Source organism: Talpa occidentalis, unplaced genomic scaffold (genome assembly GCF_014898055.3).
Source record: "Talpa occidentalis isolate TD23 unplaced genomic scaffold, MPIMG_talOcc4v2.1 talOcc4.8, whole genome shotgun sequence".
Classification (NCBI taxonomy): domain Eukaryota; kingdom Metazoa; phylum Chordata; class Mammalia; order Eulipotyphla; family Talpidae; genus Talpa; species Talpa occidentalis.
Genome location: NW_023605194.1, coordinates 40,711,385 through 40,733,859, shown reverse-complemented (window position 1 = coordinate 40,733,859; position 22,475 = coordinate 40,711,385). Strand labels below are relative to the sequence as shown.

Here is a 22,475-nt window from a genome sequence, read left to right as displayed (position 1 = left end):
GCGTTCTCAATCAAAAACTTGTTAGAAGTTTTGACAACTCTATTCTTGACAACTCCTCTCAAAAACATTGAGCTAATTTTGCAATCTTTTACCGTTAGTCTTCAGAATTTCTCACTTGATGATGAGGCATATTTCTGGTTTATGTAAATCAATGATTCTCAATTCTGACTACACAAGGTAGTGTAAAAAATACTAAAGGAGTGACCCTAGCTCCAGAGAGTCTTATGTAAGTGGCCTCAGGTGGGACTTAAGTGTAGGCTGGTTCAAAAGTTCCTCAGGTGATTTAAATGTGCGGTCAGGGATGAAAACCACGGATATCGGTTGAGTTTCTTTATTAAGTAGCTTCTATTTGTCAGACAGGCAGTGACACAGATGAATAAGCTAGCATATGCAGTAGAACAGCGAATCAGGAAAATAGCAAATTGTGAACAACAGAACGTGGTAAGTGTTTTATTTATTCTGTAGTTCAACAGATAATAACTGTACACATAAAAACTGCCAGGGCTGCAATAAAGTTATGTTCCAAGTCCTGTTGGCTACCTGCAATGACCAGAAACGCTTCACAGAGGAGGCAGCAGCCAAGCAGGGATTTGGTGACATACTTCACGCTCTTCATCAGATAAAGTAGGAAGGCAGACATGGCTGCAGGGGGGAACAACGCGTTCTGAGCATGGAGGAGTGTGTTGGCCTGGGAAAGCTAGAGATGAGTTAATGGTTGAGTATAGATGTGCATAACCTTAGAGGCAGACTAAGGAGTTTGGACTTGATTCAGAATGCATTTAAAAGAAAGATTTTTAAGCAAGCATATACAAAAGGGGCGTGGGTGCAGAATACCAATATTTAAAGTAATCAGACTATTTTATACACAAACTTAAATGTGAATTTTCTAGTCCATTTAAAACTTTTATCATTCCTTATCCTCTCTCCTCTTTGCTCTTGATTGCTTTTTTTTTTTTTTTTTTTTTTTTTAAGATTTATTTATTTATTTATTTATACAAGCACTGGGTACAGTCAGAAGCACGGGAGGGTAAGAGAATTCACCAGAGCCAGAGCGGGGAGCAGAGCAGGCAGAAGGACCGAAGTACACTGCTGAGGGGAGCAGCGGGCAGCAGGAGAGGTCTGCGCACCATGCGGGACCCTCCTCTGGTGGCCCGGGAGCAGCGGGGATCGAACTGGTGCTGCAGAGGCTGCGGGCAGCTTCGCAACCCAGCGCTCAACCGCTGCGCCACCGGGGAGGCCCAGACCAATGCTTTTTAAGTAACTAATTGAACAAAAATACCATTTATCATGTGGACTAATCAGTTCAGGGTCCCTGCTTGTTGCCTCCTTACTCAATTTCCATTAGAAGGACTTCTTAGTGTGTCAGTGAATATATTTCTTATCAAACTGTTCATTGAACTTGTATCAGAGCAAGTAAGCAAACCCAAAATATCAAACCCTATAGGTTCCCTTCAGCTGCTCTGCATTCTTTTTTTATCCTTACTGAGGGCTCAAGGACAAATAGGTCAGACCACGGAATTACCTCAGTACTAGTGTTATAGGGCAGCCCCGATATTGAACGGGTTGCCTGGCTGTGGGTCCTCACCCTATCCAACAACCTGGAAACCCAAAGGCACTCTCTGAGCTGCCCGGAGCTGCGAGCTGGGAGAAACCCTCCAAAGCCCACGTGTCTGGCTTTATACCAACCTGGCTGCTTAACCCCACCCTCAGGTCCCAGCCACCTTTCCTTTGGTGATGATGGGATTTAGAGTTCCCAGTGTCTTTGGCTTTGGCCTGGGGTGGGGGTGGAGTCCACAAAGCCTGTATGGAATTAGCTTTAGGACATCCTTTTCCCCCCTAACACTAGGAACTATAATATACCCTTATGAATAAGACACTCACCAGAGAAAAGATTCCTTTTTAGTTGGGGAAGAAAGAGAATTCAACCCAGGTTGTATTAGTGGCTCTCAAATTCAGTAATCATATAGCAACCAGGTGTAGATTTGGGATCCCTAGTCCAGAGCTACTGAATCAGACTCTCTGGGGTTAGGCCAAGGGGGCTGTGTTTTAGCACTCATTCCCAGATCTTTCTGATGCCAGTGGCTGTGGTGAACATTGGGTAGCATAACCATAGTTGTCAGTAGTGCTGGCAGTGGTGGACAGTAGGCAGCTGTTCTGGAGGAGGGAGGAAGACTGGTCCAATGAGTTCCTGGATTCATAATCCTTCAGCTCAGTTTGCAAATTTTGCACCACGGTTGGCTTTCAGTTCAAGCTCTTTCTAGGTTAACTTTTTAATTGAGCTGTTTAGCTCAGCAGAGCATTTGAGATACCACAGATAAGAGAGAGGTTTAGGAGTAAGCATTAAGTATCTCTGGCTGTGTCTCAGTTATCCTTTCCAGTTCCACATATCTGAAGAGCCAGGTTTTCTCAAAGGACAAGTAACCTTAGAGGAGAGTATCGATGGCAAAACAACACGTTCCTTTTCATGCCATGCCCCTGTTTGAGAACTATGTTAAGAAAAGAACCCAAAAAACACATCAAGATGTTGGATAAAGATATTTCTCTTCTGTGTTTGCCAGCTCCTAAGGTTACAGAAGCACAAATTTAGGCAAACAAGACCCATCTCTCTCTCAGTTGTCTCTTCTCGATGCACTGAAAATCCATGCGGGTAACTCAGTGATAACGGGTATTAGATGTTCAGAAATACACCGCAGTTCATGGTTGAAGACATTTAAATATGTACTTTCTTGGATTTTATTGTATTTGGTAGCTTCTTTAGCATTTTTAGTTGGAGTAGTTTGAGTTTTGAATTTTGTTTTTAATTGAGACATAGTTTATTTTTATTGCTTGAGATAAAATGCATTGTGGGGGGACTCAAATCTAATTTATAAAATAAAGTGCATGTGGGCAGAACATAGGGGGAAAATACAACACAAAGGCTAAAGTGTCTGCTGGTATTCTTAAATTTACTTAGTAGCTGCCTGGAGAATAAAACCCCATCACCTACACTCTTTTTTAAAGCCCACCTTATAAATGTCCTTCTCTCTGAAATAGCTAAATGAAGGAGACTGAATTATGAACTAATGGCTTGTAAAAAGTTAACTTGATCAAGCTACTGAAGACACTAACCAAGGGGTTGACAGAGACTCTGAGGAAACCCAACCTGCAGTTTGTTTGTTTTATCTGAAATATAACTCAAAAGTAACAAACTTGATGGCGGAAGGTGCAGCAGCTTTCCCTGTGTTTTGTTTCCTGGGCTGAGCCTGGGAATGCCAAGATTTAATCTGAAGAGGTTTGTGTTTTAAAAACTAACAACAAAGTAATAAAACACCTATAAAAAGGGTTTATAATGGAACAAGTGACAGTTTTGAGTGCAGTATTTACAACGCATCTGCTCCCCCTCCTCCCTTTTTCTATCCTTTCATCCAGCTCTGTGCCTTTTGTCTTAACTCCTTTCTCACCTTGCTGCCAAGAAGCATAGAAGTCGGGGGAGATCACACCCCAAAAGAACAGACAATCTTTAAAAAGCGAAGTGTGTATGTGGTCTGCATTTGAGGACAGGGCTATGCTGCTTGTTTTGTTTGTCTGAGATAAGAACTGAGATAAGTTGCGCTAACAAAGTGCTACCTATTTGTACAGTGGTTTCTAATGGTGAGTTGAGGATGCTGCCCTTAAAGTGTCAGTGGCATGAGGATGCTGGAGTCAACCAGGGCAGGAAGCCTGAGGCCTCCTCTTCCTGACACCTTGTGTCATCCCACCGGGGCCCAAACTCTCCCTGACTCCAGGGACATACTTCAGTCAACAGGTGGCTTCCCAGCCAGGCCACCAAGCCTGAAATTTGGTTCTATTACAAAGTCATAGTTCTCCTCTCCCTCCCGAAGAAATGGCACCTCAAAGGGAAACTTTGTAGTCAAACTCTGTAGGAGCCATTTCTCCAGCCTACTTTTCCTGTTTTCTGAAGTCTCTTCTCCCAGCATCCCACCATTCTCCTGTAAGAAGGGGAGACACTCTCCTCAGAGTTCGGAGGGCTTGGGGAGGCATGTGGGCAGCACCAGAGTGGCCTCCTCTGAGCGGCGAGAGGAGCCCCTAGCTTTCCTCATGTGGGCCTCAGGAACTCGGGGGGCCCAGGGGAAGCCTGGAAAACCGAACTTCGCCATCAGCCTTCCTTCCAGCGCTGGCTAGCGGAGAGGGGGGAAGGGCCCCCCAGCGGTCTTCCCCCAACTCTCCCCGCCCCCCAGCACCTCTGCTTGGGCTGTACCGCCCAAGAAAGCACTCAGAACGCAGCTCGGCGCTCGCCAGCTCCTTGCAGGACGCGAGAGGGCATCTCGAGGGGCAGCCTCCCCCTCCGGCCCCCGTCTGACATCCCCACTCCCGCCCAAGGATGCCGCCGCCGTGCCCTGTCCGCAGTCGCTGAATGTCACTGCTCCCTCTTCCTCCCGAGCAGGGTAGACACCGCTCTCGAGGCGTCCCCCGCCCCAAAACTGCCGAGATCGCCCGAGGGTGCAAGGCCCGGGCGCAGGACGAAGTTTGGGGCCCACAGCAGCGGGAGGGGGGCGCGCTGGCGAGGACCGCACCTCAGTCCCAGTCCTGGCGGGCACACTCCCCGCCCCAAACGGCCCAGGCGTCCCCATCCTCCCGCGGACACCGGCATCCCGGCCCTCCCCCGAGGGCCGCGAGCGGAGCCCCCCAGGGCGGAGGCAGGTACCCCCGGGGCGGGGACTGGGGCGGGCGGGGTCCGGGCTGCGCCCCCGGCCGGCCGGGCGGGCGAGCTGGCGGCGCGGGGGGAGCGGGGCTGGGCGGCGCTGCCTCGGGCTCTGTGCGCTGCAGCCCGGAGCCGAGGAGGAGGAGGAGGCGGAGGAGGAGAGGAGGCGCGGCGGTGGGTCCCGGGCGGGGGGAGCGCGGCGCTGCGGACCGGGCGGCTGGCAAAGGACGAGGCGGAGGCTGAGGAAGGCAGCGGGGAGACCCGGGCTGCAGCAACAAAGGGCAGCAAGCGATTGGCCGGGCTGCAGGCGAGGTTAGCCGGGGACCCGGGTGGCTGGAGGCGGCGGCGAGCGGTGCACGTGCTTGCAGACACGGGCGAGTGTGGCGCCGGGGGGTGCACGCCCGGCGGGCAGGGGCTTGCTCCCCTTTGGCACGGGATGGCGAGGCGGCTGCAGCGACTTCGCTCCGCTTGCACCGGCCCGAGGCTTCGCCGGGTAGGGGTGTGCGGGGGTAAGGATGCGAGCCAGGGGGCGGCGAGTAGTCGCCCGGGACGGGACGCGAGAGGGTGGAGGAGGGGGCGGGCTGGAACGCTCCGGGCGGCGCGCCCGTCCGCGCGCTCCTCCGTGGGAGCTGTAGATGGAGAACCTCGAATTTTAACTTCGCGTGCCCGCCCGCGCGCCACCCTAAATCCTGCGGCCGCCGCCAGCGATCAGCTCTCACACAAACTTTAGCTGCGGGCTAGGGGGTTTGGGGTTGAGTGGGGGAGGGGAGAAGGAAAAGGTCCTCTGATTGGCGTTGTCTGCAGCCAATACGGCTACGCTTCTCTCCTGCGCGTACGCCCAATCCATTCCTAGCGGCGGAGGGGGCGGGTAGGTGGAAGTAGAGGTGGCGCGGTGTCTCGGAGAGAGAAAAAGGGCTGGACCAATAGGTGCCTGCAAGGGGCGGGCCCAGCGCTCTGTTGATTGGTACTGGCAGTGGGCCCTCCCCCGGGGTGGTGCCGGAGGGGGGATGATGGGTCGAGAGGTGTGTCTATGCGGAGGCGAGATGACCGGCAGGCACCTTCCCCAATGGGCTGCAGAGTGGTTAGTGTGTGTGTGACGGACAGACCTGCGGGCCAACGGGTAGCCTTAAGTGTCTGCGGTCTCGTCCAATGGGGCAGCGCCGGGGCGGGGCCGCGGCTCGGGTTTAATGAGACTCCATTGGGCTGTAATCAGTGTCATGTCGGATTCATGTCAACGACAACAACAGGGGGACACAAAATGGCGGCGGCTTAGCTCCTATCCCTGGCGGCGGCGGCAGCGGTGGCGGAGGCGACGGCACCTCCTCCAGGCGGCAGCCGCGGCTTCTTTCTCAGGCAGCGGCAGCGCCCCCGGCAGGCGTGGTGGCGGTGGTGCGCGACAGGTCTGTCACCCACCCCGCGCGTTCCCAGGGGGAGGAGACTGGGCGGGAGGGGGGCGGAAGGCGGGTGGGGGTCGGGGGCTTGTGACGCCCCTCCCACAGGCCTCTGCGCGAGGGTCACCGCGGGGCCGCTCGGGGTCAGGCTGCCCCTGAGCGTGATGGTAGGGGGCGGGGGAAAGGGGAGGAGGGACAGGCCCCGCCTCTTAGAAGGGCCTCCAGGGCAAGGGGCGGGGCTCGAGGGTGGAGGGGGCGGGGCGGTATCAGGGTGGGGGCGGGGCTCGGTGGTCCGAAGGCGGGGGCTTGGAGGGTTTTTTTTGAGTGGTAGTGAAATGGAAGCGGTGGGGGTTGGGGGGGCAGCGACTCTCTGGGAAGGTCTAATGAGGGGGTAGTTGGGAGGAGAAACTGAAGGTGTGCAAGCAGGTACAAAAGCTATAGTAGGGAGAAGTAAAATTTTGGACATGTGGAAGGGGCTCCTAGAGGTATGCAAGGGTAGGTGCGAGGATGTGGGATGGGCAGAGCAAGTAAGAATCCGTTTGGATATGGTGGATGTTAAGTAGAGTTGAGAAAACAATGTAGAGTAGATGTTGTATTGAGGAAATTATTGGGAGGAGGTGAGAAGCAGTTGCTGTGTGGGAAGGAGGTACTTGGGTGGATTGGCATGTAATAGAAAGGAGGTTTGCTAGGTTGGGGGGGGTATATGAAGTATTAAGAAAACATGGAAGAATGGGATCAATATGCTTGGGAGATCCTCTGAAAGATACGACAGCAGAACTGACTTAAATGTAAGCAAAGGAGGCTACTTAGAGCTTGGAAAATGTATTTGTAGCAGGAATTCTCATGTTGATGAGAAATTTTGGAGGTAGGAAGAGGTGACTGGTGTGAAGAAAGAAGACAGGACTGGACAATAGGTTTGGGTGAATGGAATTTGGTCGACTGCACCAGGAGTGAGAATGGACAAAGAAAGGTATTAGTTTGGGAGACACTGTTGTTTGATCAAGTGAATTTCTTTGGGGAGATATGAACTAGAGTCATGATGGTGGGGCAGGAGAGGTGGAGCAAAGGATCTCTTTTAGGAAGAGGTTCCTGTACAACCTTGGGAAGAAACATTGTATATTTTTGAATTTGTGAGTAGTTGGGTATGGGCGGAGGGTGAGAAATGGTTGGAGATGAGGACAAAGATAGGAGAAGCTAGATTTCAAATTATGGGGCATAAGAAGCCACATAAGAGGTGTAAGCCCTGCACTTAGAGGATATTGAGAGGTGATGAAGAGAATGTTGGACAGAGGTTGTGAAGGCAGTGATAAAGAATTATGAATGTGGAAAATAGTAAAAAAGAACCAATGGGATAAAGGTAAAGAGGAAATTTAAGGTGAAGAGTATATGAAGATTCTGCCATGTATGGACAAGAAGTAGCAAATGGGAATTAGTTGTGTTCATTACACAGTTCCATGATGTTTCAAAAAAAGGTGTGCTTTTGGGGGTCTGGGAGGTTATGATGGAGTAAAATACATTATTCTCTGTTTTTCTCGTGTGCCCTAGATTTCCAGTGACATCTTTAAAGCCAGACATTCCATTCTCTTATTCAGAAACACATACATGTATCAAAATGAGTTGGGGCAATCTTTTTATGTTTTTAAGAAGGAAAGGATAATGATAACTGTTTCAGAACAGGTAAGATTCTTACCTGAGAACAACTATGTAGGGTTGAAGGTTGGGCTGGTGAGTGATGGTTAAAAAAGAGAGAGAAAGGAAGGAGGCAAAGGAAGACTTGTACAAGGGTAGAAACTTAGAGGAATGACTGATGGTGATGACAGGGTCAGTAGAAGTTTTGCCTACCAGCTGACTCTGAGTTCAGTGAGAGCCACTTTAGTGCCATTATACCAAGTGTTTATCTCTCTCACTATTTGTGAAGAAGACAGAAACTGTCATATAAGGTATAATGTGTATGAAATATAAATAAATAGGGTGAGTATTGAGTACTGAGTATTGAATAGGGTGAGGTAGTTGAGGATGTTTGATAAAATAATTTTATTGCACTTCAGAAACTTTAATGGACTTTCACATACCAGTCAGTAAAGAAAACTGGGCCAACTGAACTGGCTTTATTAAATGATAGGATTCCTAACATGACTTTACAGTGCCTTAGTATATATACACCTTCAGTTTCCTCTTGTATGTATATGTGCCTGCATTTGTATAAAGTGAGAAAAAAGGAAATTGTTTCATGAAAGTGGAGCTGTGCAAGCTATAGTGATCTGTCTTTGCTTGTAGACTGGTAAATGATTCATGGATGGCATAAGTGTGATGGGGGAATATTTCTTCCATATAATGCTTGAATTTTCATTTCCAAAGTATCTTTGAGCACCATTTGACAACTACTTCACAATTTTTGTATCATCCATTCCACTGTTGCTGGATATTTGAGTTGTTTGCAGTTTGGGGCAGTTGAGAATAAAGCTGCTCTGAGCCTTCCTGCACCTATAGTTTGATGCACAAGTACAAAAGTTTCTCTCAGGTGTACACCCAGGAATGGCTTTGCTGGCTCACAGGCAGAGTAACTTTTTATTACTATTATTATTATTATTATTATTATTGTTTTATTTTTATTTAATATGATGATAATTTAAATATTTTTTATTTTATTAATGCATAGAAGAACTGGGGTGTAGGCCAGAGGTGCAGGGGGTGAGAGGATTCACCGGAGACAAAGTGGGGAGAGAACAGGCAGGTCTACTGAAATACACTGCTGAAGGAAGTAGTGGGCCAGACAGGAGATGTCTGCTGTGCCATGTGGGTTAACTCGACCTGGAATTGAACTCAGGCCATAGCAGTGATAGCACTGAGACTTAACCCCTAGGCCACCAGCCAGCCCTCCAGAGTGACCTTTTGTCCCAGCTTGTGCTAGTTGTCTCAGTATAATATTAATAATAACATCTCAAATTTTCAAAAGCATCTGGTTTTGGAGGATGAAGTGTGTGCTCACCCTGGTCATAGGGCATGTTTGTCTTTAACTTTCCTGGGTACCATCAAACTGTTTTCTAAAGTGTTCTACTAGGTTACACCTCTCTAGGGATATGTATCAGTTCCCATTGCTTCTTGTCCTGTCTAGTTTTTAATCTTACTAGCTTTTTAAGTTAACCAGTTGGGTGAACTTTTTATTTAACCGATTAGTAGTCATCAGGTTGAACAACTTTTCATGTATTGGCTCTTTGGATTTCCTCATTTGTAAAGTTCCTGTTTTCAGATGCCCCTCTTTTTTTTTTTTTTTTTTTTTTTTTTTTTTTTTAATTTGATTCGTGTGTCTTTGTTACTATTTATAAGTTCTTTACTCTGGATGTAAATTCTTTGTTGTATGTGTATGTGTTGAAAATGCCTCTTTTCATTTTGTGGCTTTCTTTTCATCTCTTTATGGTGTCTTTTAATGAACAGAACATCTTAATTTTAATGGAGTTAAATTTATTAGTCTTTAGGTTAGTGATTTTTGTGTCTTGTTTTTAAGTCTTTTCCTACCCTCAGGTCAAGAAGATAAGCTCCTGTGTAGTATTACTTTCTATGAACTTTATTGACCTTCAAAGATGTGATTATGAGTAATGTATACTCTTCTTGACCCCATCCTTACCATAACAAATCAGTTTTTGCTTTTTCACTTTCTTCTGTTCTTTCCCTTGAATTTTGACTCTCCAACTATAACTAAGAGCTGATTCTGGCTTCCCTGTCTCTTAGGTGAAAAATGGTCATATCGACTGTTCAGCTAGATTAGGTTTTTACATATCTCCACCTAACTGTATTGCCCTTTTTCCTTTTATGAGATTTTGTTTTCCTGATGTTGTTTGTCACCATTCTTGCTTTTTTCCTTTTTGTTATGTCAGTTGTTCCTCTTAACGGTTCTGCAAAATGAGATGTATTCTCATTTTTTACAGATGAGAAAACTGAGAATTAGATTAAGTAACATGTCTAATATCCCGTGCTTAGGTAGCTGGCAAAGTGGGTACTTGGTCCCTGACTTGGTCCCTGAACTAATGTTCAGGGACTAATAATGTCCTGTGTCCTTGTTGAATAAGATTTTAGAAACCTATTCTTTGGAAATATCCAAAAGCAGTAAGGGGAGGATAACTTTCTCACTTTTAATGTAACATATCCTATCTGAAGCATGTGTATAGATAATGATTCTGAAACTTAATATTATGTGATTAACCTCTCCATATGTTAAAATAAGTTAAAATAGACAGTGTGCCTTAAGAAATCCTTGAATGGGCAAGAGGTTCTGTAAACCCTTGAAATTTTATGCAAGTATTTGTATATACATGCACTTACTTAAAAAAAAAAAAACAGATCTATAGTTTTCTTGAGATTTTCTAAGGGAAACCCTAATTTCAGATTATATTGGATATTCTATTTGAAGACATTTGTAATAAAGTTTTTCTTAATGTTCTCTGCCTTTGACATTATAACCTGGCTAAAGCTAATTTGTAATTAGAAAGAAATCTGGCGTTGAATAGGAATTTTTAAATACTAAAGAAAAAAAAGACACTAATTTAGTTGATTATTTTTTAAGTGAAAGTGCTTAGTTATAAGATCATTATTACTAATCAGTGTATCCTGGCTGCAAAGACCTGATGACTTTAAATGACTTTTCATCTTGTCTGTAAAATCCTCTGTTTTACAAGGGATCAAATTTCCTGTGCAGTTCCTTACAGTGTGATTAAAGTTTAGAGTCTGAAACTATTCAGCACTTAAATGCAGGGATGACTACGCAAACCTCATTCATGGGCTTCACCAGGAGATTTGGGACATGTTTCTACTAATTTATGATGATGATGTTGAAACTAATCTTTGCGAGGGATTATGGAAGCCATAATAGTTTATTGATGGTTCAGTTATTGTTTGTTGAAGCAGATTTACACAATTATAGTTTAATGACATAACAAGGATATTGTCAACTAGGAGAGCATGACATGAAAAATTAAACTTCCAATTAATATAATATGTATTAGTTGAAATGATAATTTTCATGGTGATTTAGCCTCTTAGAAAATCCTTGGAAAACATTATTAGCTTATGAATTGAAAACTCTCTATGTTAATGAGTAGTGAGAAAGAACTTAGTGTTATTCTAAAAAGAAGGGGAATTAAATATTCAATTCAACTAGCATTTATTGAGTGTCTGGGCTGGGCTTGCTGCTAAGTTAGATTCATAAGTATAAGTTGAACAAGATCTATGTTTGGAGAGATGAAATATAGCTTGCTTTTGTTTGTTCCTTCAATCATCCTTCCCACTTATATTGGATGGAAACTATTGCCAGAGTGATTCAAACATTTAACAAGTGTGTGTGTGTGTGTGTGTGTGTGTGTGTGTGTGTGTGTGTGTGTACAAGTACAAGCATGTACTCCACTGTGCCTTATTGTATCACTGCTCCTGCAGGGACTTCCTATTACTTCATCTGTCATGTTCTCACATCTCAGTCTGGCTTTTGTCACAGCCAACTTTATTTCTTATTTCTCTTAAATACATACTTCCTAGGCATGCACATCAACTTGGTGTCTTTTTGTTTGATAGTTCATTCTTAGCATCTGTGCACTCTCTTAGATTCCCTTCATTCATTCACTGATGCTTTTATTTTGCAAATGGGCATTGCACCCTTTCTGTGTTCAGGTTGTCCTGAGTAATCTTGCAGCACATAAAATTGACTCAAACATGAATCCTGTTTTTTAAAAATTTACAATCTAATAAGGGAAATGAGGGTAGTACATAAATAAGCATAATACAAAGAAGAAAATGTATGTCAAATAATAACGCTAAAAACTTCTTGCCAGACAAAGAGATGTAGGACTTCTGTGGAAGTGTTTGCACTGGGCCAGGAAGGATCTGAATTTGGGTGGAATTGTTATAGGGCAGCCCTGATATTGAACGGGTTGCCTGGCTGTGGGTCCTCACCCACGCGCTTAAAAGGGACTTACGAATACTCCACTACAGGCATACACAAAAGGTTAAAAAAGGTTTATTTACAAGGGAAAAGGAAATAAGGAAAATGTACAACTTAGGGAGAAAATAGAAATAAAGTCTTTAATGCGTACTACCCGATCCACCGACCTGGAAACCCAAAGGCACTCTCAGAGCTGGCCGGACACTGCGAGCTGGCGAAGAGCCAAAATGGGGGGGTAACCCCTCCAAAGCCCACGTGTCTAGCTTTATACCAACCTGGCTGCTTAACCCCACCCTCAGGTCCCAGCCACCTTCCCTTTGGTGGTGATGGGATTTGGAGTTCCCAGTGTCTTTGGCTTTGGCCTAGGGTGGGGGTGGAGTCCACAAAGCCTGTATGGAATTAGCTTTAGGACATCCTTTTCCCCCTAACAGAATGACCAGGCAATTAGCTCAGTTCTACCTCCTCTTCGTGGTCTAACTTAAGTACTTTTCATCCTAGGGGTGTTCTGCCTGTCCACATTCAGCAAAGTGTAGTCACAATTGTTTTTCAGACTTTTTTCCTTCTGTAATTGGAGGAACCCTGTTTTTGAAATGAATCTTATGGAGACGCTAAAACATAGAGCAGTTAATGTGGGACAGCTTTGTTGGGTGTAAGGAGTTGTTATGGTGATCTAGTGTTTAACCTGCAAAAGGCCACCTACAGTCGTTACCCAAGGCACGTTAGCACAAGAAATCCAAGGAGTCAGGTTTGAAAATGAATGGAGAGACTGGAAAGGTTAGATTTACCCTCTGAATTAAAATCTCTCATGATTTAATGATTTAGTGAAGTCTGTTTTCCTTACAGGATTGTTTTAAACTTTTACTGATAATCTGTATCAAGTGCCTGGCCCACAGTATGTGTCAGACAATGATTTTATTGTAGTTTAGTGCTCTATTAGAAAAATAACTTATTGAGGTGAAATTCACATGATTTAAAATTAAACATTATGAAGTGAACAGTTAAGTGACATTTAGTACATAAATGTGACCACAACCTCTGTCTAGTACTGAAACATTTTCTTCAGTCCAAAATAAAATCCCGGGGCCTCCCTGGTGGCGCAGCGGTTGAGCGCTGGGTTGCGAAGCTGCCTGCAGCCTCTGCAGCGCAGGTTCGATCCCCGGCTGCTCCCCGGCCACCGCAGGAGGGTCCCACATGGCGCGCAGACCTCTCCTGCCGCCCGCTGCTCCCCTCAGCAGTGTGCTTCAGTCCTTCTGCCTGCTCTGCTCCCCGCTCTGGCTCTGGTGAATTCTCTCACCCTCCCGTGCTTCTGACTGTACCCAGTGCATGTATAAATAAATAAAACAAAACAAAAAAAAAAAAAAAACAAAATAAAATCCCTTGAGCCTTCCCGGTGGCACAGTGGTTGAGCGCTGGGTTGCGAGGCTGCCCACAGCCTCTGCAGCATCAGTTCGATCCCCGGCCGCCGGGCGAGGGTCCCACATGGCGCACAGACCTCTCCTGCCGCCCGCTGCTCCCCTCAGCAGTGTACTTCGTCAGTCTGCCTCCTCTGTTCTCCTCTCTGACTCTGGTGAATTCTCTCACCCTCCCACACTTCTGACTGTACCCAGTGCTTATATAAATAAATAAATAAATAAATAAATAAATCTTAAAAAAAAAAAATCCCTTACCCCTTAAGCAGTTTCTCCTCATTTGCTGCTCACCTCCTCCCCCAGCCTACCTTTCCCCCAGCCCCACCAATCTTTCTTCTGTCTATGGATTATTTATCTCTTCTGGATGTTTTTGTAGATGGATTATATGATATGTAACCTGGCCTCTTTTTCAACATGTTTTTGAGTTTCGTCCACATTGTAACATATAATATCTGTATGTTTTTGAGGTTTATCCCTGTTATATCAGTATGTCGTTCCATTTTGTGACCAAATAGTATTCCAGTATTTGGACACACAACACTTTGTTATTCATGTTGATGGGCCGTTTCCACTTTTTGCCTGTTGTGAATAGTGATGTTATGAAGCTTTGTGTACATGGACTTATTTGAGCACTGATTTTCAGTTTTTTGGGGTATGCACCTTCCAGTGGAATTGCAGGGTCATGTAGTAATTTTATATTTGACTTTATGAAGACCCACCAAACAGTGCTTTGTTACTTCTTAGTAACTACACCGTTGTGCTGGACACACAAAATAACGTCTTACCAAATATTTTATGGTTGTTTTTTTTTTTTTTTTTTTTTTTTTTATAGAGGCATGCTTTATTTATTTGTTTGCTGGTTTGTTTGTTTGTTTTGTTTATACATGCACTGGGTACAGTCAGAAGCGCGGGAGGGCGAGAGAATTCACCAGAGCCAGAGCGGGGAGCAGAGCAGGCAGAAGGACCGAAGCACACTGCTGAGGGGAGCAGCGGGCGGCAGGAGAGGTCTGCGCGCCATGTGGGACCCTCCTCTGGTGGCCGGGGAGCAGCCGGGGATCGAACCGGCGCCGCAGAGGCCGCGCGCAGCTTCGCAACCCAGCGCTCAACCGCTGCGCCACCGGGGAGGCCCTTTTATGGTTGTTTTTGATTAGCGTTTATAGCCTCATCTCCCAATTGATGTTTTTTGGGGGCCTTGAGCATTAATTTTAGAGGAAATAGATACATTCAGGTCTTGAAAGTTAACAAATATCACCATATGGATGATGTTTGATGTCAAATAGCAGATATTTGTTAATTGAAAATGCTGTTTGAGCAGCTGTGCCTATAGTCTGTGCCTCTGTGGTTGTAGAAGAAAAGTCAAAGTTCCTTTACTTATGCAGAGTATGTTCTGTTTTAGAAGATTCTGTTAAGTTTTGTGGCTCCTTACTCAGTTACATAATAGGCTATGAAAAAAATCTAGGTGCATATAAAAGTGAGAGAGCTAAAAATAAGTGTTAGCAAGTAAAACTCAGGATGATAAAAGAGTAAACGCTATTCTTTTTTTTAACCACCGTTTTTGGCTCATCCGTAATCTCATGACTCAAGTGTTATGACATTAATTTTGAGACAACACAGCTTTAGTAAAAGCTTAGAGGAGGCTTCACATATTATTTATGATTCAGGATATTTTGACTCTTACGCTGACATGAATATTTCTGAATAGTGTTGATATTTATATAATACGAATGAAGCCAAAAGCTCACTGTTGGGCTAAGCATTTCTGTAGATTTGTTTAGAGTGTTTGGAATAGTTTGTAATTAATGATATAAATAGTGTTTTATTATAAGGCTGTATGATACAACCATATAATTTACTGATATTATTTTGTAGTTAAAACTGAAATGATTCAAAACTTTAGAAAATAGAATAATTTAATTTATTGTATGAGTCCTCAGAATTAATTTAGTATAATTCACTCCTTTTTTTGACAGACTTATAATCCAACTTTCAAGTTTTTATAGAAGAATTACAAGAGAATAGTGATTTTTAGGGTTGTACTTGAATAGAATGTCCTATCTACATATGAAACAAATTCTAGTGCTCTGAGAAAGAGAAGTGGCATGGATAATTCTGAATCAGGGAAAAAAGCATTTCTATTTGGCTTTTGAATGAATTATGCATTTTTTCGTTTAGATTTGTGTTTCTAGTTAGATACTGCTTAAACTAAAATTAAGTTGGTTTTCAATCTATTCTCTCAGCATATACCAATTTACAGTGGGGCCAGTGGGATGTCAGAAACAAACCAGCCTGAGATTAAAAAATTTGCAGTGGATAATATACAAAGTGGATAATATACATGTATTTAGTGGAGAATTGGCTACAGATAAGAGACTTCTGATTTTGTTCCTTTCCTAGTTCTCAGTTCTGTGTGTGTGTGTGTGTGTGTGTGTGTGTGTGTAACACTGATTCTGCTTATTGCAAAGAACTGCTGAGTTACATCTGCTTCTGCCTAATTAACTCAGTTGGTTGGTGTCAGATGAGAGCTAATTTTGAGATTAAAGTGAGGAGTGGGGTGTGTGGTTGGGGGAAGGGAGGAGTATATCTAAGGTGGCTTGGTGTTTTGTATAAGATCAAAACACAGTTACTTACTGCATTTTATTTTAAATTTATGTTTTGCCTTTATAGTACAAATGATCACTACTGCCCTAAAATATGACCTGTGTTAACACATACTTATAGTTGTGGAAAACTGGTATATCCTCTTTTAGATGCAGTTATGGCTATATTCCAAGCAATACTTAGATGCCAGATGATCTTTAGGACAAAGTAGTGAATATTGCCTGGGAAAGTTAATACTGACATTTAAACAACTTTTGAGTGTGGGTTTTTTTTTGGCCATGAAAAATGTTACCTGCCTATTTGACTAATAGTGAATTTTTTCCCCCTGTAGTGTAATTATTTCCTAGACTCTGTTACAAACTTGATTTTTAAAGTTTGGTGAACATATCTGGCTTTAATAAGAGTGAAATTTACTTCTTCAGGCACTAGTTCAGGGCTTCATTTCCTGTCCCGAATTCCTTGTTCTTAAGTACCCTTTAGTGGTCTGAAAGAGTTAATATATTTTCAAATGTAGTATATTAGTAAATTCATTGTAGCTCTTTGTATTGAATAGTTGTGGTGATCTATAGGTGGTTGTGGAATTTAAGGGATGTTCTTATACCCAAATTAACATTCACTTTTTCCTTTCCTTTGGCAGATTTGCCTAAAGATCTGGACAATCCTCATTGCTGTCATGGACTGTTAAAACATTTGGAATCCCAATTCTGGTATTTTATTTTATTACATTTGTAAGATACAAAATGTCAGTGTTATTGAAATGTGTGTATGGATATAAATGATTCTTTTGATTGTGGGTGGCTTCTCATGAAAGTATATTTTGAGTATTAGTTATGAAATGTGTTTTGTTTTAATGTATGTTCATTTGTTTGTGTAACCAAAAATGTCTGAAAACAACTTTGCAATATTGCATATTTTTCTGTGACCTCTTCTCCTGCTTCCTGCAGTTGTGTTTTGTGCAATCAAATTAAATTAGTTGATTCATCCTGAATAAATGATGAAAGATGAAATAATTGCTTGGACACAGTGAAATGTCTTTTAATGAAATTTTGCCCCAAACCATTTTACTTTGGAAAGATCAGTTTCCTGTTCTGAACTTAATGACAGAATGATTCCTGTGTTCTATCGTGAGAGTAGTTGCAGTATGAAAGCTGGTGATTTCATTCCTAAACACACTACGTTCCAAGTCTAACATTTTTGTTAATGATTTATAAAATGACACAAAGGGGAGTGCTTATTAGATTTGCAGATGACATCAGTGACAGAATCAAGAATCAAAACAATCTTTAACAAATTGGAAGATAGACTCAAAGTAATAAGATGAACTTGAACTGTAATAAATTTTAAAGCCTAGCATTTAAGTTTGCACAAGGAAGGGAATGGAAAGACTCAGTTCCACAGCATTTTTGAAAGAGATCTGGGCTTTTTAGTTGGACCGCATGCTGGGCATGAGGCAGTTGTGTGGTAGGGCTGTTAAGAAAGTCCATGTAGCACAGATTGCATTGTGTAATCATTTGATGCCTGGACTGCCAGATTTTAAGATGTGCTTTAGTGCGTAACCAAGAAAAGGAGGTATTTGAAAACCACATGATACATCAAAGTGTTAAGGGTATGAATGGTTAAGGTAGCACTGAAGGTTGGATGGGATTTAATTGTTGGTGGTTTTCAAAAGATACTTCTTTTCAAGTAGTTGAAGGCCTGTCATATTAAAGAATTAGTAATAATTTGCTCAGATTGTTCCAGGACTAGTTGTTAGAAGTTTTGGGAAGGCAGATTGTGTTTCCAGGAGCAAGAAATATATTAGAGTTAGAGCTGTGGAGTGAGTTGCCTCAGAAAGTGACAAATTCTCAATCACTGGAAGTATTTTGAGACTTGATGGCCCATCTGTTGAGGATATTGAACAAGGGATCTTTCATTGGATAACTGGAGATTGGACTTGATGACTCTAAGGTCCCTTCAGCCCCAGGTTTCTGAATGTGATGGGGAAGAAAATGGAGTGAACCTGTAGTTTACTGATCACAAAGAGGACAGTTCTTTTTAAACTGCCTCTTCAAGATGACTGAACAAGTGTAGTTCAATGGTCCAATTATTTTTCAGTAACACTCCAGAATCTTTGAGAGCAGATGTTAGATTTTTTCAGAATATCTGGCTATAGATTTAGGGAAAGCCATTATTTTCCTCTTCTAGGTACATTAAATCTCAGTAAATAACCAGAGATAACTTTAATTTTGTAATTTATGAGACTTTTTTCAAAGTATATAGGTATTATGTCTGCTGGAATTGATGATAGCTATTGTATATTGAATATTAGATACTGGGTTCACTTAATTCTCCCAACAATTCTGTGAGGGGATGTACTCTACCAGGTAAAGTGCCTGAAACAGAAGTAACTTACCTAGGGTGTCTCTGCCAGACATTGGCAGAGCAGGCATTCATTCCACTAGTCTGATTGTAGTGCAGGTGGTTGTGGCTCAGCTGAATTTTAGAATGATGGTGTTTGAGCCTTAAATTCTACTATTGATCATTACCTCGAGTGAGTTTTGTTTTCACCTTAACTTTAGTTTACACATAGTTGCTGTAAACAATGCAATTGTTCTGCAGATTAAATGACAAATTACATATGAGCATACTCTGTAAATCTTTAAAAAGATTTGAGATGTGGTTTTTATGTACCCCAGGAGGTTCTCAGAGAGCAATACCACTGCCTACTTGGAACCAGATCTATAAAGAATCTTCTTTATACTGAGCAGTTTCAATACTTGGACACTAAGATACCTAGAATGCTACATTATTTAAAAGGTGAAGGGTTATGTTACTATATTAGTTTCAATTTTCCAACCTTTGTGTTAGAGTATCATAGATCTTTGCAAAAAGAGTGGGAGGATATGATTTGATAGCGGTGACTAGATGGGAAATTTTCTTATGTGTGAGACTTGGAAAATTTAATATCTAGCTGAAATAATCTGTGGCTAATTTTTTAAAATTTAAAATATCTTAATGTTTAATGTTTATCTTAAGTTTAATGTACTTTCATTAGGTTTTTATGTATCATACTTATTTTTTGTTTTATGTTTTTGATGGACAATTATCTTGAACCATTTTCATATAATTCCAGTAAAGGTTATCAATTAAATATATAACGTAGATGTGTTCTCCTAAATGCCCCCCCCCAAGTGACTTCATATAAATAACAAGTGAAACATCTTAAAAAAAAAATTCCTCCTCAAACTCTGACCCGTTTTCTGCTTGGAAAATGTAGTCACTATGACTTTGTTACAGAATTCCTGCCTATTATTACTTCTGTGGTCATTCTGCATCTGAAAAAGTAATGTTAAAGAGTTTTTAAATTTGTATTTAGACGTTCCATTATTAAAAACCTTTCCCCCCTTTTTATCCTTTAAGGTCTTGATTTCCTAGTTAAAGATGTCCTTCACCTGAATGCAGTCTTTCATGTTGGTCAAATAAGACAACTATCAACATTGCCTGTTTGTTCTTTTTTAATCTCTTAAGGATGGATGTTTGTAAGAGGTTGCTTAATATGGTCTGGAATATTCTACCCATTTGTTAAATGACTTAAATGTGCAAGTTCTGTTAAATACAAGGAGAATCTCTATGGGTAACTTTTGTATTGAAGAAGTCATTTGTCAACCATGGTAAAACTTGCAAACCCACTTTATACAGAGTGGATTCTTGAAGCTATACAGAAAATAAAAAAGCAAAAGCAAAGGCCCTCTGAAGAGAGAATCTGCCATGCAGTCAGCACTTCCCATGGGTTGGATAAAAAGACAGTCTCTGAACAGCTGGAACTCAGTGTTCAGGATGGCTCAGTTCTCAAAGTCACCAACAAAGGCCTTGCCTCCTATAAGGACCCAGACAATCCTGGGCGCTTTTCATCAGTTAAACCAGGCACTTTCCCCAAGTCAACCAAGGGTTCTAGAGGATCATGTAATGATCTCCGCAATGTGGATTGGAACAAACTTTTAAGGAGAGCAATTGAAGGACTGGAGGAGCCAAATGGCTCTTCCTTGAAGAATATAGAGAAGTATCTCAGAAGTCAAAGTGATCTCACAAGCACCACCAACAACCCAGCCTTTCAGCAGCGGCTGCGACTGGGGGCCAAACGCGCAGTGAACAATGGGAGGTTACTGAAAGATGGACCGCAGTACAGGGTCAATTACGGAAGCTTAGATGGCAAAGGGGCTCCTAAATATCCCAGTGCTTTCCCATCCTCACTCCCACCTGTCAGCCTTCTACCCCATGAGAAAGACCAGGTAAGTGAAGGAAGAATGTTAACAGAGTCTAAATATTACCCATCTGACCTGTACAATTTCAGTTAAATTTTATGTGGACAAATGTTCTAAGTAAAGTTTTATAGGAATGGTCCCAGTCCCCGGGGTTTTCCCTGCTTCAGCTTGAGAAAATCAAATGTTTTCCCTTAGAGTTGGCTTTTACATTTTAAAATGTATATATTGTTTTACAATATAAATTATTCTTTTTTTTTAAAGTGTATTGAGGGTTTTTTCATTGGTTGACTAAGAATTTAACATGATAATGATGTGATTTGTATTTTATACTCTGATTGCTCTTACTGAGTGCTTTGAAGTGACAGGATAGATGACTTTAATCATCCTTCCTCAAGGCAAGAGAACTTATATTTAAAAAGTCCAAGAAAGTCCATTGTATATTTTTCTTTCTTTAAATTTTTTTTGTTTAAAAGTGTTTACTTATTTTCATATTTATTGAAGTATAATTGATGTGCTTGTCCTCTTTATTATTTTCAAAGAATAGACTATTTTAATAATAGTCGGTGCATTCCTAAACTTATCTTAACATGTAACCTAAATCCTGCCTGTTTCAATTTAAAGTGATTTATTATTGTTCGCTTCTCAATGGATAAAAGTGATTGTTTATTTCATAGCTTATCTTTTCTTACTCTTTGATGTCTCTGGGCCTTATGTTACTTCTGTACTATTTATAAATCTGTGGCAGATTTCTCCTTAAGTTACTACTATACTTTTAAGTTTTGATTGAGTGTGAGTTTCCTTTGTTTTATTCCACAGCTGCTGAAATTAACTCTCAAACTAAAACCAAACTAGAGCAACAGCCAGTGTTTATTATTCAGGTCCTCCAGTTTGGGACTTGTCTATCCTTTGGGCAACTGGGTACATTGATAACAGTTAATTTTACATCCTGTAAACCACTAACCACTGTTGATGGATGAGGGTGGTTGTATGTGTTAATTACATTTTAAAAGTGATTGAAACACAAATGTTAGGAAAAGTTGTGCTCGTGATGGCTTTTTTCCCTCTTTGGAGACTGTCAATCTTGAAGTGGCTTTGTTTTCTCATTGCTGTAACTGATAGAGACCCGACTGTAGAAACTGGATAGGACCAGGTGGTTTGCCTTTCCACTGACTAAACTCTAGCATTTATTTCTTAGCCGTATTTTAATGTCATTAGTCTTCCGTAACATTTATCCTTCGGTGGCATTTGTGTTTGTGTAACCAGTTGCAAATCCTTTGTGAGAGAATGTGGGCATAAAGAAAGCAGTAAATGTATGAAATTTTTTCCTTAATGACACTTAAAAAAAATACAGCATGTGACTCAAATTCTAATTCCTGTGTCTGACATAGCCACATGAAGCACCTGTGTTTCTCATTAAATATTTTAATAAAAATTTACATCATGAGGAAATTCCTTAAGGGACCATAGAGCCATTTATTGATGGATTTGGATCTTTGTTTTAAAAATGTGTATATTACCTTCAGATATATTAAGGTTTTATAATTATCTGGCACATAGACTACTACAGGCAGTTTGTGATAGTATGTTTCAATAATTTTGTGATGAGAGGAATCACTAGCATTTTTCTACAGTCTCTTTTCTAGCTTTCTCTTTAACCTTGTCTATCATTTCTTATCATATCTTTTTCATACAGTGTCAGTTAAGAAGTATTTTTCATCTAAAGGAAAATTTATTTCTGAAAGTATCTAGGATTAAGAACAGTAATTTATTGCTTAGCATGTCAGTTATTACTGCTCTTTTTATGATGCTGATCTTCAAATTGTTCAGTTAGCATCGTCATATCACAAAGAAAGCTGAGAAAATGTGTCCTAGAATTTTTATTTGATGAAATCAGTTGTATTGAATAATCATAATTCTTAAAAAAGAACCGATAAAAATCAGTTCAAGTCAGTCTGGCCACAAAGAATTGTATTTTTGTACTGTATATTACAATAGCATTTTCCTTGAAAAAATGTAATAAAAACTACATAATATATGATCCCTTAAGAATACAAATGATAAATAGCTTAAAATCCTGTAAAATTGCTAATTAAATGTCGTAGGACCTAGGATCCTATGAGTTAACTAAGGTAAGTTGGCATTAAATCCCCTGAAATCAAATGTAAAGTCTTATGTAGCCACATGTTTTTTCACTATAGAGCTGATCTTCGGTGAAGCCAAGATTCT

The 22,475-nt window shown here is 41.7% G+C and overlaps 1 protein-coding gene across 7 annotated transcripts in view; it reads left to right on the top strand.

The window, feature by feature from the left end:
* Nucleotides 1–4,263: 4,263 nt before the first annotated feature.
* The window catches only part of KAT6B (lysine acetyltransferase 6B), a 177,028-nt gene continuing 158,816 nt past the window's right edge, over nucleotides 4,264–22,475 (top strand). For 3 of the 7 annotated variants that reach the window (XM_037495587.2, XM_037495584.2, XM_037495581.2), the window contains exons 1-3: nucleotides 4,798–4,993; nucleotides 16,646–16,715; nucleotides 19,408–20,276. In XM_037495587.2, coding sequence (XP_037351484.1) covers nucleotides 19,656–20,276 — 621 coding nt within the window. In that variant the 5' untranslated portion in view covers nucleotides 4,798–4,993; nucleotides 16,646–16,715; nucleotides 19,408–19,655. Of the gene's footprint in view, nucleotides 4,681–4,797; nucleotides 4,994–5,718; nucleotides 6,082–16,645; nucleotides 16,716–19,407; nucleotides 20,277–22,475 lie in introns of those variants that run through there. The other 4 variants (XM_054690181.1, XM_037495580.2, XM_037495583.2 and 1 more) reach the window with 4 other exon arrangements.